At 47.8% G+C, this 17,899-nt stretch overlaps 1 protein-coding gene across 1 annotated transcript in view; it reads left to right on the forward strand.

The window, feature by feature from the left end:
- The first annotated feature begins 6,722 nt into the window (after window positions 1–6,722).
- Window positions 6,723–17,899, forward strand: part of KLF7 (KLF transcription factor 7) — an 83,443-nt gene continuing 72,266 nt past the window's right edge. Inside the window, exon 1 of the mRNA XM_056861428.1 lies at window positions 6,723–6,836. Within this exon, the coding sequence (XP_056717406.1) occupies window positions 6,735–6,836 (102 nt within the window). The 5' untranslated portion in view covers window positions 6,723–6,734. The remainder of the gene's footprint in view (window positions 6,837–17,899) is intronic.

A 17,899-nucleotide genomic window follows, 5' to 3' on the forward strand; every position in this document is an offset into this window, starting at 1 on the left:
TAAAGAGATGAGCCTGCAAGGACTTCCTTGCCCTAGAAAAAGAGGTTTCACGGTGGGCTGCTTTCCCCTCCTCCATTTTCACAAATCGAGTAATGAGAAGATACAAATGCTGTTGTAATAGAGCTTAATGCCGTTTCTTCCCCCTTTTGCTTGTTAACCTGCCTAGTGTATTTGCTTCTCTCTGAAGCGTTAGAAAACCTGGCACAAAATATCGTGTCTCACACGTCACTAAAATACCACAGCATGTGTGTGTGTGTGTGTGGGGGGGAGAGGACAGTGCCTCAGAAGAAAGTGCCATGTAAGGAAAGGGGGAAAATATGGTTTGACAAGGAGGTGAGAGGTGAGGGAGGAAGCCATCAAGGCACAGAGGAAATTAGGGGACTTCAAGGGCCTGAAGAAAGACCTCGGTTCCAGGAAAGGAAATTGCACCTTTTATCGCAATGTGTTGTTTATTGGGATTTTAACTGTGTCCGGATCAGATCCAAAGAGAAAAACCATCTTCACTTGGGATTATATCTATACATACACAAAATTAGGTTGCAGCCCAGGAATGCAAAGCATACTTAGAGTCCAATTCTCATTTCACTTTCAAGGAACATATATAATTGACGGGTACAGATGCGTGAAGCCATCTGAAGGAACTTCACTACTCTTATCAAAATACTCAGAATTTCTCAGCGGTTTCGCCTGGGTAGGAACCACTGAGCACATTTTTAAAAAAAACAACGTAAAAGAGGTCGAGAGAGGTGTGACTTGAATGGCTTTTCATTAGTCTTGTGGAAATTAATTTGGCTTTACCAGAAAGATACTTCACACCAGGGGGAACCTTTCAGATTGTCTGGAATCCATAAAGAGAAAAAAAAAATTTGTAGGGGACGCGGGGAAGATGAAGAGTGATAACCGGGCTCAGTTGCTGTACGAGAAAATAAGAAAAGCCTTTAGGGCCAAAGTCAGACTAGGAGTCTTTCTGGTCCCAATCTCCTTTTCCAGTGGTCACTATTTACTTGCTTCTGGCAAGTAGGGCCTGAAGACAATGGCCATCCTGCTGTTTCCCCTTAGCCCCTAGTATTAAGATACCCTGCCTCTGGAACACGGAGGCCGTATTGAAGTAGTTGTTGAATAGACATATGTATTTGCCTAATCCTTTAAAAAAGTTTTCCAGGGCAAAACATATTATTAAAGACTCCTACATTCACCAGGGAAACTTTTTCTTAAAGGGAGAGAACAGTGTATTGGCGAGGAGAGGGTCTATTTAACAATTTCCTCCCCTGTCATTTCCCCACTGGGGGTGCCAGCCTCCAGGTGGTGGCTGGAGATATCCCGCTATTACAACTGATCTCCAGGAGACAGAGATCAGCTCACCTGGACAAAACGGCTGCTTTGGATGGTGGACTCTATGGCATTATACCCCAAGGAAGCCCCTCCCCAAACCCTGCCCTCCTCAAGCTCTAGTCCCAAAGTCTTCAGGTATTTCCCAACCTGGTATTTGCCGAAACTGGTATTTGTGGGACAGCCTTGCAATGCCTGATCTTCTTTCTCCAGGATCGGGGGCAGAGGGTAACGCTAGAGGAGAGGGTGTCACCACAACACACGTTGGTATGTGGTATCCCCCAGGGGGCAATCCTCTCCCAAATGTTATTTAACATCTACATGCGCCCCCTCACCCAGCTTGTCTGGAGTTTCGGCTGTCACCAGTACGCTGATGACACTCAGTTGTAACTTGATGGATGGCCGACTGAATACCAACCCAGATATATTGGCCAGGTGTGGTGGGATGGTGGGATGGTTGAAACAGAGCTGTCTGAAACTGAATCTATCAAAGACGGAGGTCCTGTGGCTGGGCCGGGACGACCTGAGATTGAGATGCCAGCTGCCGACTCTTGACGTGGTGCCTTTAACACTGGCACCAATTGTCAAGAGTTTGGGTGGACGCCTCCCTATCAATGTAGGCACAGGTCACAAATGTAGCCAGTATGGCATTTTTCCATCTCTACCAGACTAGACAGCTAGTACCCTTCCTGTCTCACCATGGTTTAGCCACAGTGATCCATGCAATGGTCACCTCCACTCTAGACTACTGTAACTTGCTCCATGCAGGGCTACCTTTGAGGTTGATCCGGAAACTTCAGCCGGGCCAGAATGCGCCAGCGCGGGTCCTCGCAGGGACCTCGTGGAGAGCACATGTGGAATACCAGGTCAAGTTTATGGTTTTGGTGTTGACCTTGAAAGCCCTAATAGGTCTGGGAACATCGTACCTGCAGGACCACCTCTCACGATATACCCCTCAAAGGACGCTACGTTCAGCTGGGGACAACTTACTGGTGATCCCTGGCCCAAAGAGCATCCGGCTGTCCTCAACCAGAGCCAAACCTTTTTGGCTCTGGCTCCAACCTGGTGGAACTGTCTCCCTGGTGAGATCCAGGCCTTGATGCAGTTTCGCAGGTCCCGTAAGACTGAAATGTTCTGCCAGGCCTATGGTTGAGGGAAGCAATGGTTTTCCATCTAGCTGGGCACCTGTCCCCCCTCCATCTACTTGGTTTATATTTTGTTAAATTTTTGTAGTGATTACACTTTTCCTTCCGTTATTCTCCCCTCTGTTGGGGAACCCCCTGCTATTGTGATAATTTAAGGGCGCCAACAGTTTTATACATTAGGAATTTTAACTGTAATTTATGTTTTAATTGTCGAATGTGTTGTGAGCCGCTCCGAGTCTGGCTGTGACCGGGAAGGGGCAGGGCAGAAGTCTAATTAATATTAATAAATACAACCTGGAGCTGGCAACCCTATTCCCCCACTGAAAATCACCTCACCCAGGACACTTTGATGGCTGCCAACTTGGAAGTCTTTGAGAGGGGAGTGGACATATTCATGGAGGAGTATTCATGGCTATTAGTGAAAATGGATACTAGTCATGGTGCATACCTATACTCTCCAGGATCAGAGGAGCATGTCCATTATATGAGATGCTGTGGAACACAGGCAGGATGGTGCTGCTGATCTCGTCTTGCTTGTGGGCTTCCTAGAGGCACCTGGTTGGCCACTGTGTGAACAGACTGCTGGACTTGATGGACCTTGGTCTGATCCAACATGGCCTTTCTTATGTTCTTATCCCAGCTAGGAAAAAACCTATGGATCTCCATATTTCCTCACATTATGCTCCCCTTGAAAAAGGAGTCCAGGTGACTACATTTGGAAAATGGTGGTGGTGGTGGTGGTGGGGAAGCATCTTTTAAAATGGTCACAGACCTAAACCTCAAGGTCTGCCCTAAGGAAGCCGCTATGGCTACCACCACATCCTGAGGCAGAGGATTCCCGACATGAATGCAGAGGGGTAACGTGTGCCACATGGTTTTTGTGAGGCTGCCTGAATGCGTAGTTTTGCCTCTGGAACACATGGGAACGCAGGGCAGGGAGAGGGGCCAGGCATACTATCCAAAGCAGCAAGTGATGCATCTGGAGTAAGAGGTTTTGGAAGAAGAAATTAAAGTGTGCATGTCCATGTTAGTGCTTGAGGATCACACTTTGCTCTATGCTCAGTTTGTGGCTTTGAGAGCCAGCGTGGTGTACTGGTTGAGAGTGGTGGTTTGGAGTGGTGGGCTCTAGTCTGGAGAACTGGGTTTGATTCCCCACTCCTCCACATGAGCAGCGGACGCCAATCTGGCGAACTGGATTTCTTTCCCCACTCCTCCACATGAAGCCTGCTGGGTGACCTTGGGCTAGTCACAGCTCTCTTAGAGCTCTCTCAGCCCCACCTGCCTCACAGGGTGTCTGTTGTGGGGAGGGGAAGGGAAAGTGATTGTAAACTGGTTTGATTCTTCCCTAAGTGGTAGAGAAAGTCAGCATATAAAAACCAATTCTTCTTCTACTTCTTTGAGCAAATCCCATGTCAGTCTTATCCGGTATTGTTTCCAGCAGTGGCAAGCCAGATGTCCCTGTGAAGGAAAGAATTAGAGCAGCACTGTCCCCGGGTCTTTTTTAATAGTTTCCTTGACATGCCATGGAGAATCCTGCTCCATTTAACCTACTAAACACCAAGGGCACATTCAAGTTGTCATCGTCTGGCACTGTCATGTTATCCGAATTTCTTTGCCAGAGAGAAACTTTTTTTTTTTTGACAGTCAAGATTCTTGGGGTAAATTAGGCTGCTGCCGTTTTCACCCAGTGTGTGCCCACAGCTTTCAATTGAGCACCCCTACACAATTTTACCTTCCAGCATGGTGTAGTGGATAAGAGCAGTGGTTTGGAGCGGAGGACTCTGATCTGGAGAACCAGGTTTGTTTCCCCCCTCTTCCATGAGTGGCGGATGCTAATCTGGTGAACCGGGTTGGTTTCCTCACTCCTCCACATGAAGCCAGCTGGGTGACCTTGGGCTAGTCACAGCTCTCTTAGAGCTCTCTCAGTCCCACCTACATCGCAGGGTGTCTGTTATAGGGAAGCGAAGGTGATTGTAAGACGGTTTGATTCTTCCTTAAGTGGTAGAGAAAGTTGGCATATAAAAACCCGATTCATTTTCTTCTTCCACAACCTGCAAAACAACAGGCCAAGTCCGGGGACAACCACCTTCACCAATGCAATAACCCCGCTGAATTTCGGCAGGGACGTGTCGCAAAGAGCATGTGACCAATTAGATGCAGATGTATTCCAAGACTGCTGTTTGGGAATATACACATCTAGAAAAGGACAGATGCGACTATTCTTAAGCCTACTAGCTTGACAGCAGGGGACATTTACAGCAAGCAAGAGTTCCTCATAAAAAAAGGCCCAAGCGGGAATTCCTACTTTTCTTCTGCTACTTCCTGGCTGGAGAGTTCCTGAAATGACCAGACCTGAAGGACAGGATTGTTTTTAGTGGTTTGGCTTCTTTTTGCATACTGTTGTGGCCCAGCAGCCCTACTGCAGGCAGACAATGCTTAGCTCTGCAGTCATTCCAAATGCAAGTTGGTCCTCCCCGCCCCCCAGATGTGCGATGTAGCCCATGCTAACCATTTAAGGAAAAACGTCTGGCCCATGCCTGTTCACGTGTTTTTGCTGAAAACTTCTTCGCTCTGTCCAGCAGCTTGCTAGATAGCTTGCAAGCGCAGAGGGGATTTATTTTTTTGCACTCAGGGCTCTGTGCTTTCTTACACATCTCCTCCCCCGCGCACCGTTTTGCCCCACCGATTAGAACCTCTCCTTTCTCCCACGATGTGATTCTTGCCGTGACCCAGATCGGGCTTGCAAGAGTCGACGCTGCGCCCGATCGAGACCCCACCCCCACCCCCTCCTGGCTGGAAAAAGTTCCTTCCCTCCTCCAAGGTCAAGCAAAACCCATTAATAGGGCCGGATCCTGCGCACGTGGACTCGGACGCTCGCCCCGTTGAGTCCCACGGGGGTTCCCTCCTAGGGAAGCCGCATGCAAGGTCGCACGCTCCATCTGGCGCGTGCAGGCGCTTGCTTCCTCGTGGACATACTTCGCAGCCAGCCGAGCCGACCAGAAAGCGGGCGATCGCTCGGCGCGCCTCCTCCCTGGGAGTTTCGACTTCGGCCGGATTTAGGTTTAAATTCGGGGTTGGCCGTTCTGCACCTGAGCAAGCGACGGCACCGAAGCGACTTTTCTTTCCCCTACGAGGCGCACAAATCTCGGCTGGAGGAGCTTTAAAATTAATATTACTACTATTATTTTAGGGCTTCTGTGCTTTTGGGGCTCCCCGGCCCTGGCCCGTGCAAAGACCCTTGCAGACGTGCGTGCATGCACGCACGGGAACAACGAAGGGGGACCATTGCAAGCGCCCGCATCCTGCACCTTGCCATCACGCGCCGCAAAAAAAAAGCCGCCCGGTCCCCCTCTTATATAGTTCTCTAAAAATAGCTCCCCTTACACTGCCTTATAAGGCGGCGGCCCGGACGGGGCCTGGCCCAATCGTGGCGGCTCTTCCGTGCCGAGCCCCACCCCCCGGTGTCGCCGGGGCCAGCGATTGGCCCTCGGTGACTTCACGAGCCCCGCCCCCTGTTTACCTTACATGGTCACGCGCGGCCTTAATGGACAGTTTCCTCTCCGGGTCCCGCGCCTGCGCGGAGAAGGGATTGTGGAAAGGGGAGACGGGGAGGGGTGGAATCCTCCTGGAAAGGGAGGGGGGAGAGTGAGCGATGGAGCGGCGCGGGCGCGCGCGCGCTCGCTCGCTCGCGCTGGAGCGAGCGAGGAAAATGCAACCTCCCCAAAAAATAAAGAGCAACGGTTGCAATCGGCAGCGAGCAGCAATGCAGAAATAGATGGCAGGCGGCTGTCAGTGAGTTTGCATCCAACCCCCCCCTCTCCTCCTCTTCCCCGGCGCGAGCGCTGGAGTCAGCAACGCTGCCTGCTCCGAGTGGAGAAGTCCCCGCTTCTTCTGCTGCCTTGCCCTGTGCACGCTTGGGCGCCTCTAAACCTTCCTCGCGGGGCTGGCCGATGGGATTGCCCTCCAGCTCGCTTCTCCTCGCCTGGGTTTTCGGGGCCCAGCTGTGACTACAACCCCCCTCCCCACAACCACAACAACCCCCCCCATCAAAGCAGAAACAGCAGCCCCAAAGGACATCTGGATGGATTGCTTTTTAAGGACATTTTTAATTTTTTCATGAGCAGAACTCGCAGCAACCCCCCCGTTGCAAAACTGCAAACACGAGCCGGACGAGGGGGGGTTGGTGGGTTGGTTGGGGGGCGGCCGTTTGGGGGTACTGTCTATTTTCCCCTGCTCGGCAGAAGCAGCAGCACCGAGAACATGGATGTGTTGGCTAGTTATAGTATATTCCAGGAACTACAGCTGGTCCACGACACGGGATATTTCTCAGCTTTGCCCTCCTTGGAAGAGAACTGGCAGCAGGTGAACCGCTTACATTACTCCATGATTTCTACACCATCTCTTTCAGTGCAGACCTTTGACGATCCCAGCTTTTATTTCTCCTTTTGCTGTAATCTCTGTTTGCTCCCTTCTCTCTCTTTTTTTAAAGTGTCATAAAATGTCATCTTTTAGAAAGACAAGTCTGCTGTAAAGCTGCCTGTTTGAAATTCAGAGATTATCTGGGAGCATCTGAGGTTCCAGCAGAAGTTCTTTTTTGAGTTTTTCTGTATGATATTGTGTGTGTGTGTGTTTAAAAGCTGCTCTGCCCTCAGTGGTTTCTTTTTTGAACCGGCAGTGTTCACAACTGACAGCTGGGGGGAATGTTGGAGGAGCGTTTTGAAATTTATTTTCCGAGGTAATTTTATGATGCCGGCATCGGCCAGCTGTTTTATTGGAGAGGCGGTCGAGTCAGAAACCAGAACCCGTCCTGGAATAGAGAGAAACCATAATTTTTTGCCACCCTTTTTTTAGAAATCCTGAAATGTTTAAAATGGACTTCGAACAATGCCGCTTCAAGCTTGCCTCTGCACACCCGGGCAGCGGGTTCTGATACCAGAGGGGGTTTAAGAAAGAAAATTGGGTAATGAGGTTAAACCAGAGCGATTGACAACAGGATCAGGAGAGAGAGCGGAGTCTGGAGAGAAATCAGGGACTTATGTGTGAAATTTGTTATTAGGCTAAATACAAAAATGGGGAGGGGGGAATGGTTAGGAACTGACGGATTAACTGGGATGCTGAGATGAAGCTGAAGGGGAAAGCTGTGCTGGAGAGTGGGGGGGTCCTTAGAGTAGACGAATAGCTACGGCACTGCCTTGTCTTCTAGTCTTAGTTAACTAGACAGTCGCGGATGCAAAAAAGCATGTGGCTGCAAATGTAACTTGCATACCCCCGCCTTGACAGTTGCAGGGAGAGCGAGCAAACAAGCTGCTGGATTTTATCTTCTTGTAATCAGAGTGATCGTTTGCTGGCATAAGGCTGCAGCTTGTCTTTTAGGGGGGTTGCATGGGGGACAGTGTGTCTCTTAGGGGGGCATGCAACCTTTCAGAAAAGAAAGCAGGCACTAAAGCCAGGATGCTAGAGAGGTCATAACAGCTCCCCTTAAGGGTCTTACTGCTAGGAGTGCTGTACTGGTAGGATCAGAATCCTGGCCTCTTGATACCAACCATGTGCAGCCAAGTTACTGTCTGGCGAGAAGAGATTTGCCGTGGAATTGTTGGCCACTGGGTATCGTAGCAGGATCTTTAAGACCTTACGTATCCTGACTTTTCTTTGTGCAGAATGTTCTCTTGCCAAATGCATAGGGTGCGTGTGAGAGAGAGAGAGAGAGAGAGAGAGAGAGAGAGAGAGAGAGAGAGAGAGAGAGAGAGAGAGAGAGAGAGAGAGAGAGAGAGAGAGAGAGAGAGAGAGAGAGAGAGAGAGAGAGAGAGAGAGAGAGAGAGAGAGAGAGAGAGAGAGATATATATATATATATATCCCAGAGAAGTGGCTGTTTCAAACCTATTGAAAGCCAGAAGAGCCCTCCCTTGTCAGTTTGTTAGCCCTGCAGTAGAGTCGCCTCTGGTTTCCTTTCTCTGAGCCGCTGATCCGGTTGGAGAGGCGAGAAAAACCCTCCGCTTAACAGATCTTCCAGTTTGCTTCTGCCTGTGTGCCGAATCAGTTGCGTATTAATAACAGTCTAGACTGTTCAATGTGAGATAATCTGTTGACATAGCCAGCATGCCTAAGGCAGGCACTGGATGTTACAGTTTGGGGCTGGGGGGTGTAGTATGCGTGGAGTTTGCCTAGCATGGCAAAGCTCTAGGAAAGGAAGCTGATGGTTTTTTGAACTATCCTGTATATGGTCTCCTTCAAGAGGACAGGAAGCGATCTTTTCTTTTCTTTTAAAGAAGCATTTCAGGTGTTTGACCTAAATTCTTTACTCGGTTCACGCTTGATAAGCACCTGCCCCTTTTATAGAATCACTTTGGTTGCCAAGGGAACACATCACATTTGGGAGACTGAGGTTGTGGTCCTTTGTACACTTACTTGGGAGCAGGGCCTAGTAAACTTAGCAGGGGTTACTTCTGAGTAAGCACACACAGGACAGGGGCTTTAGCAAAGAAATAGTTGTTTGTGTGTGTTCAAAAGGACTTCAGGTACGATGTGTCAATTATCTTTCACAGGAGCTCAGTAAGGTTCCCAGTATTGTTATATTGGATGGGGTGAGAAAAACGGCTTTTCTCAGTCTTCCAGGAGGGTTCATGGCTGAGGTGAGATTTGAACAGGAGACCTAACACTTCACAACTCACATTTGTAGCTGTTAAATCGATGAGGGGGCGGGGGGGGGGGGAAGCGTGTGAATGGATATATTACCGGAAACTTTTTTTTAACACCCAGAATATCAAATATACCAAATAATTTGCGGATGTGTGTTTGTTTTTCTTACCTTTCCTAGCCCTTTTGATTTTTAGGAGTGTATCCGCAATAATTAGGGCTGATATGTTTCACAGATGGCCCTAGACATTTTGGGGCTACTGTCATGAAACCCATGAATGCTTTTGGCAATGGGCTTATGGTGTAGTGGTTAAGAGCGGTGGTTTGGAGCAGTGGAGTCTGATCTGGCGAACTGGATTTGATTCCCCACTCCTCCACATGAGCGCCCGAGGCTAATCTGGTGAACTGGATTTGTTTTCCCACTCCTCCACGTGAAGCCAGCTGGGGGACCTTAGGCTAGTCACAGCTCTCTCAGCCCCACCCACCTCACAGGGTGTCTGTTGTGGGGAGGGGAAGGTGATTGTAAGCTGGTTTGAGTCTCCCTTAAGTGGTAGAGAAAGTCGGCATATAAAAACCAACTCTTCTTCTTCTTCTATACTGATTTAGGGAGGCTGTAAAATTGCCCCAAGGATTTGAAGCCCAAGTCAGAACTTAAAAAAAAAAAAATCACACCTTTTCAAACCACTGAAATTTCATGTAGCAAAAGACTGATAAAATACCTGGATGGGTGGAAGCCAAGGAAAGGATACAGATATGCTCTCTCCCTATTCCCCAGTTGCCATGATCAGGTCACAGCAGAGGCCGAGGAAGCTCTTTCAGGGCTTTGACTAAGTTGATTCCAGGCTTGGAACGTCACAATGGAAAAAGATCTTCCTGGTTTTCTCCAGCATCTCTCTTTCTGGCCCATTTCCCCCCCTCTCTTTGACATTCCTAAGGCCACAGTCCGGCGCACACTTAACCAGGAAGTCAGCCCAACTGAACGTGGGATGGAAACATGCCAAGGAACAAGTTACTGTTCTCGTTACTGAAGGGCAGTGCTGCAGTTGGTTAGCACAGAGACGTCGTCCATCGAAACCTCCAGTTCTAAGGAAATTAAACCACTTATAGTAGGAGCCAAAAGAGTGAGCTGGGAAGCATTTGCTTCAGATTTGGGGGAGAAGATATAGCGAAATAGCCCTGCAGCAAGCTGAGCCAAATGCCCCCATGCAGGGTCTTGCCGCGTTTGCACCCGGGTCGGTAAGAGGTCCCAGTCCACCAGTGGGCTTATGCTTGTTGCCACAGCCCGGGTATAAGCTGAGAGTACCTCGTGAAACCAGCAGCATTGCAGGGACTGTTCAGACTGTTCAGTTTAGCTTGTTCTTGGCTGCCAGTGGTGTAGTGGTTAAGCATGGTGTAGTGGTATACTCTAAACTGGAGAACCGGGTTGGTTTACCCACTCCTCCACATGAGCGGTGGACTCGTATCTGGTGAACCAGGTTGGTTTCCCCACTCCTCTACATGAGCAGTGGACTTTAATCTGGAGAACCCGGGGGTGGGGGGGAGGTTCATTCCCCACTCCTCCACATGAAGCCTGCTGGGTGACCTTGGGCTAGTCACAGTCCTCTCAGTCCTCTCTCAGCCCCACCTACCTCACAGGGTGTTTGTTGTGGGGAAGGGAAGGTGGTTGTAAGTTAATTGACTCCTTAAAGGTAGTGAAAATTGGGGTATAAAAACCAACTTTTATTCTCCTGGGCAGCATCCCAACGGGAACTTTCCCAGTCAGTTAAAAGGCCAATCCCGACCCCCCCAAAGCCAAGAACCTTTGGAGTGGCTTGGAATAAGGCCCTTGTGCCAGCCCCTGATGATAAATATCAGCCTCCCTTACAGGGAAGGTACAAGGATTATAGAAACTGTGTACGTGAAGTGCTTTTGCCACCCAGGAAATGCATGTGTGGTGTAGTGAGTGGTTAAGAGCAGTGGTTTGGAGCTGTGGACTTTAATCTGGAGAACTGGGTTTTATTCCCCACTCCTCCACATGAGCAGCGGATGCTAATCTTATGAACCGGGTTGGTTTCCCCACTCCTGCATATGAAGCCAGCTGGGTGACCTTGGGCTAGTCACAGCCGTCTCAGCCCCACCTACCTCACAGGGTGTCTGTTGTGGGGAGGAGAAGGGAAGGTGATTGTAAGCCGGATTGACTTTCCCTTAAGTGGTAGAGAAAGTCAGTATATAAAAACCAACTCTTCTTCTTCTTCATCATCTTCTTCATCATTTTATGGGGAAAGCTGGGCTTGTTGGTCTCAGCAGAACTTGCTTAGAAGACAATGACTGTTCGGATTGCAGCTTTTAATGCCTCTGTAGGTATTCAAACCCGAATGCTGTCGTGAAGAACTGTCCAGTAATCCTTGTACAGCTTTATGTATTTACTTCATTTCTACTGTGCTTTCCTCCTCAGTGAGGACCCCAAAGGGCTTACATTGTTCTTTTCTCCGTTTTATCCTCACTACAACACTGTGAGGTAGGTTAGGCTGAGAGTGTGTATGTAACTGGCCCCAGGTTCCTCCAGCAGGTTTCTGTGGCATAGTGAAGATTCGAACCTGGAATCTCCCAGACCATAGTCTGACACTCTTAACCATTACCCCAAACTGGCTTTAGTATCCTTCCTTCCTCTCTCTCTCTTTCTCTCCCCTCCTCTATTGTGGTTGGTTGATAAATACAGAACGGGGAAAGTTGCGTGTGGCTGGCAAGTGTTGTAACCAGAAAAGCTACAGCATAGCAGCAATCACTTGAACCAGAGCCAGTTGCTAAATAATTGTTTGCTGTCACCCATTCTCCTTTTTGCCCCCCTCCCACCCCATAGCTGAAGGAAACAGGAAGTTCTTCTGCTTCCGATAAATAGTTGCATGGAAAGTTACAATTGGGAATCATTTCTACACAGCCCAGTGAGCTAAATGCAAAGTAGGCAGACTGTATGATGGGAGAGAATTAAAGCAATGCGGGAGAGAATTAAAGCAATGCGCGTACAATCCTTTTAAGAGAAAATAAACTGCTATGTGTTCCCCTCTCATGTATTTGAAAAGGGACAGTGGAAGGTGATGGTTTTATTAGGACTGGATCCGGTTGGCGTAAAAATCAGTACATTATGCACAGCTTGCAAGTCTGATCACAATTTGTTGTGGAATGGAAGGAATGGCGATGTAGCTAATTTCCAGTGTTGCGGAGAAGTGGTTTGTTTTTTTGAGGTGGATTAGCAATTGAGACCTGGATGCCCTGACCTGGATGGCCCAGGCTAGCCTGATCTCGTCAGTTCTCAGAAGCTAAGCAGGGTCGGCCCTGGTTAGTATTTGGATGGGAGACCACCAAGGAATACCAGGGTTGCTTTGCAGAGGAAGGCAGTGGCAAACCACCTCTGTAAGTCTCTTGCTTTGAAAATCCCATAAGGGGTCACCATAAGTCAACTGTGACCTGAAGGCACTGTGCACACACAACAATTGAGGAACTAGGAAGAGGCCAAGAGAGTAATGATGCGAGGTGGGTCGGGGTGACGATTTCTTCTCAGCCATGGAGATAGTTTAAGTGGGTAGCTGTGTTGGTCTACAGTAGAAGATCAAGATTCAAGGCCGTTAGCAGGGAGGCTGTTAAGATTCAACGCCATTAAGAAGGCAGCTTTGGCTCTCGAAAGCTTGAACCCTGGAAATGTTGGCCTTTAAGGTGCTACTGGACTCGAGAATTGCTTGGCCATTGAGTGTCTAAGGGAAAGTTGTTCTCTTTCTGCCTCAGGAACAGCTCTAGGCTAGTTGAAACGAGCCAGGGTTTGAATCCGCCTTTACCCTGCTTGTTATCGTGCGTCTTTAAATTCTCAAGCGTTCTTTTCCAATAGGGTCAGGGGTAGGGTTAGAGGGGAAATCTGCTGCATTCTTTCCCAGTGCATTTTGCTTTGTAAGTCTATTCAGAAGGTTAAAAACCAAGCCAAAATAGTGTTGGGCTAACTGGTGCGATGTATTAGGTTCACCTCATGCTCTTTAAAAAAAAAATTTTTTTTTTTTTTTTGTATTCTGCATGCTTGAAATTTTGCCTGGAAACTGAAATTGTTCCCTGTTAATCTGGCCGAGGTGGAGATAAACGAAACTGATCCTAATCAGCAGCTAACAAGAGTTGTCGTTTTCTTCATTTACAATTTCTTCTTTGCCCTAATTCTTGGGCTCAGGGCAGATTCTAATCAACAGGCCTGCGAGGAAAGTTATGAGCAGGCGAATTTTGCTTTTGCCTGCGCATATCTGGAGCTGATTTTCATCGCTTATATCAGATATGTCATCCTGACCTGGATGGCCCAGGCTAGCCTGATCTTGTCGGATCTCAGAAGCTAAGCAGGGTCAGCCCTGGTTAGTATTTGGATGGGAGACCACCAAGGAAGACCAGGGTTGCTGTGCAGAGGCAGGCACTGGCAAACCACCTCTGTTAGTCTCTTGCCATGAAAACCCCAAAAAGGGGTCGCCATAAGTCGGCTGTGACTTGACCGGCACTTTACACACACATGTCAGATATGAGAGCACGGCTTTTCTAATGTATCTGCTCTTTCTTTCTCTCTCACACACACATTCTCCTCTTTGCTGACTAGCATGTCACTCCTCTGTAATTTTAACTACACACATCTCTTCCGTCTGTTGTCGCCCAGTGTTTAGAAACCTAGTTTGAGTGGGAACATTTGTGACATTCCTTCCTTTCTCTTGCTGTCAATTACACCGTGTTCTTGGGGCTCAGTCAAGAGGGTGTGGAAAGAGAGTTTCCTCAATAACAGAAGAACAAAAGAACTCGAGATGGCCTTACTCCACAACCTGCTTTGCTACACTCCGTAGATAAGCCGCCGATTCCCCAGTGGTGTACTAAGGCTGCGGTATCCAATATGTCAAGTTTTATGGCATGCTTGAGAACATGTTTCGGTGTACTTTGGAACTGGTGGATCGAGCAGTGTGGCAGGGGAGGCCGGATGTAGCTCTGGAGCTACCGGTTGATGGTCGCTGTGGTTTTGTATTAAGTTACCATATTCAGGAATCAAAGGAAGTCTCTGAAAGGATGCATAGTAATGTCACTTGTTTCTGATCCTGTGAAACTCTGGGGGAATCCAGACAACCACCTTACTGTTGATGGAAATACGAGGAAGATTGCTTACTTTTAAAATCTGTGGTAAATTGCTGTATTGAACCTGGCTGGTCTGATTAATATTCTGTGGTGGTAGTCCACCTCTAGTTACTGACACTTTTTTTGTGGGAAGAAGCTGTTCTACTTACCCCTGCGTGCATTGCTATAACATTTTGTCTCTACTTCCTGGTTCTTTATTTAGAAGAAGGGGTGGCTTTTATATGCCAATTTTCTCTACTGCTTAAGGAAGAATCAAACCAGATTACAATAGCCTTCCCTTCCCCTCCCCACAACAGACACCTTGTGAGGTAGGTAAGGCTGAGAGAGCTCTGAGAGAGCTGTGACTAGCCCAAGGTCACCCAGCAGGCTACATGTGGAAGAGTGGGGAAACCAACCCGGTTCACCAGATTAGAATCCACCACTCCAACCACTCTTAACCACTATACCACGCTAGTGTATTTACAGATGTAAGTGGCTGGTTGGACGGATTGTTTGCTGATTGGTTAATATATTTATATCCCACTTTACCCACTACAATGGTGCAAAGCGGCTTACAACAGCCAGCTAAGCAGGGAACAGAGACCTTGAAACCTCAGAACTATTCAGTTGTAAACAACATTAATAATAAACCAGCACTATGCTTGCCCCAGTATTAAAAAATCCTTATTAATCTTGAGTCACAACCAAAATCCCGTTTGAACAAAGTGGGTTTACGGTGTTTACAAAGCCAGGCTGAGGTGAGAGCCTACCTGGCTACCTCAGGGAGACCAATCCAGAGGAACGACATCACTGCTGGGAAAGAATGAGCCCAAGCAGTGGTTGACCAGATAACTTCCAGGGAGGGCACGGGACAAGAGGTTGCTCTGAGAAGACCTCAGCCCCAGTTAAGGATAATTTAAATTAATCTCATGCAGTCTGAACATGTCCTAGCCAGATTTATTTTGCTTTTTATAAAAAATTAATTGCTATGTGCACATATGAATAGTATCTCTGTAAAGGAAACATCAAACTGTGCTCCAAGGAGCACTTGGTACTCTGTGAAACATATCCTAGTGCTCCATTAAGATATTGGAAAGAAAAATGTTACTGTCATTCGGTTTAGTATATAGGTGCTGGGTAAAAATTAGTGCTCCGTGACGAATTTCTCTCCTGAAAAGTGCTCCATGACTCAAAAAGTGTGGGAAACTCTGCTTTAGACCTTTAAAAAACCCCAAAGTTAAGTGTGCAGGCTAGTTCCCCTCTACTCCCATCAGGCATCTCACAAATATGTGTCACTTCAGAAGCAGCAAGGTACTTTTTTTGTGGGGGCTTGTGAGAAGAGCCCTCCTGAAAGTCCTTACTACATAAATGAAGATTTTTAATGCCCTCACAAGAAATGTTTATGTAGTTTGAAATATTTAAATAACACTTGGTATAAAAAAAATCTGAGACACACAGGAAAAACAAATAGGCAACAACAACAAAAGGGAAAAAGAACTCAACCAGAAAAGTACAGGGAACCTAAGGGGTGAGCTGGAAACCAAAAATACTTATAAAGTAATATATTTATTTGGTGTACACAATAAAATAGATAAAACACTCGACCTGGAATATAGGCTACATATAAAACCACCAATATGAATTGTTACAAAAATAATCAACACCGTTGATTTATATACATAATACAAATGCCTTTTTCTTCTCCAGTACCTGGAGGTTGGCAACCCTTGTTGAGCACAATATTGTACATGTTTTCACTTCAGTAGCTTATATAATTTGCACCTTTTGTACATGACTGTTGCCCCTGTACTGTTTTCCTAACCTATTTGGTATTAGTATAGAGGTGCCTTTTTCTTCTCCAGTACCTGGAGGTTGGCAACCCTAAGCACAGGACAGGTACGGGCCGTGCAGATCTGTCATGCCAGGGGAGTGTGAGGTTTTTGTAGTTTTCGAGGCAGAAGTATACTCCTTTCCTGTCCTATTTAGAGATTTGCTAGATTTTAGCTTCTTCTTCTTCTTTTTTTCTTCTTTTTTTTTGAGATCTTAAAAGTTGAAAGTGTTTGGACAGCATGCCTTCTTAGCAACAGCAGATGGGGAATTTAAAAATAAAATGTGAATACTGTTTCTTCTATGAAGTCTTTTCCCTCCTGCTTTTCATCGTATCTCAGCATGATTCACCAAGTTTTGTTTCCTCTTATGCTTGACAGGGGGAGGGGAGAGGGGGTGCCAGAGGTCTGGCTTGCATCAGAGGCCTTTTGATCCTGGGTGTCCTTAAGCCCGAGGATTTTTTAAGACTTTGAGCTGGTGAACCTTCTAAAGAAACGTGGCAAAAAAAATCCATCTGGCCTGTCCAGTTAGGGAGATCCAGTGGTTCAGCTGCTGTTGCTTTTTTCCTTTAAAAGGGGTGGGGGGTAGGGGAAGGGCAGTCCAACCGAAAGTGAGGGAATGAGGCAGTGGGGAAGGATCCCTGGGAGGAAAACAAAATCAGAGTTTCTGCAACACAGTCTCCTTCAAAAGGAGACGGTCCTCCTGAAAAGAGCCTGTGGCTTTTACAGAATGGCCTGCTCAGTTAATGTGGTGGTGTTGGAAAGTGTCATCAAGTCACAAGCCTACTCATTAGGGTTGCCAACTGCCAGGTACTAGCTGGAGATCTCCTGCTTTTACACCTGATCTCCAGCCAATAGAGATCAGTTCACCTGGACAAAATGGCTGCTTTGGCTATTGGACTCTATGGCATTGATGTCCCTCCCCAAACCCTGCCCTCCTCAGGCTTTGCCCCAAAAACCTCCTGCCGGTGGCAAAGAGGGACCTGGCAACCCTACTACTCAGGGCAACCCCTCACAGGTTTTTCAAGGCAAGAGATGAACAGAGGTGGCGTGTCATTGCCTACCTCTGGATAGCAACCCTGGGCTTCCTTAGAGGTCTCCAATCCAAGAACTAATCAGGGCTGACCCTGCTCAGCTTCCGAGATCCCATGAGATTGAGCTAGCCTGGGCCATCCGAGTCAGGGCAGCAGCCTGTTAACTAACCCCAAAGCGCAAATGATCCAGTCCGCACAACCGTGGTAAGATTAAGGCGCACGAACTCTGGGGCGGGAAGGGGAAAGATTCAAGGAACAGCCTCTGTCTCACCGAGCAACAACCAATCTAAGATGCCCTTTTCACTCAGAGACCCTGCCACCCTCCACTGCATCTGTCTCATAGGTTCAGGGTTGCAAGTAGGTCAAGCGGTCACAGTTCGCCACCTGTATAATCTCTGTTTAATAGGTAGAGAGCCCTGACCCTTTTACACACATGGGGTGCCCCTCTCTCCCAGTGACTTCACTAGGCAGGGCATCCCAGTTCCTTTGCCAACCATCCTCACATAGACACTTCGCAGAGCTGTTGGGCTGGGAACTAAACACTGTTTTTCTTTTTCGCTGCCACTATTTACTCAGAGGTGCGTGTATGAGTGACCGATGCTTTACGGGTGTTTGAGAATGCGTGTGTGTGTGTTTCTTGCCTTGAGACAGTAGGCATACAGTCAGCAGGGTTAATAGAATCATAGAGTTGGAAGGGACCACCAGGGTCATCGAGTCCAACCCCCTGCACAATGCAGGAAATTCACAACTATCTCCCCCACACACCCCTAGTGACCCCTCCTCCATGCCCAGAAGATGGCCAAGGTGACCTCCCTCTCGTGATCTGCCTAAGGTC

Source organism: Euleptes europaea, chromosome 15 (genome assembly GCF_029931775.1).
Source record: "Euleptes europaea isolate rEulEur1 chromosome 15, rEulEur1.hap1, whole genome shotgun sequence".
Taxonomy (NCBI): domain Eukaryota; kingdom Metazoa; phylum Chordata; class Lepidosauria; order Squamata; family Sphaerodactylidae; genus Euleptes; species Euleptes europaea.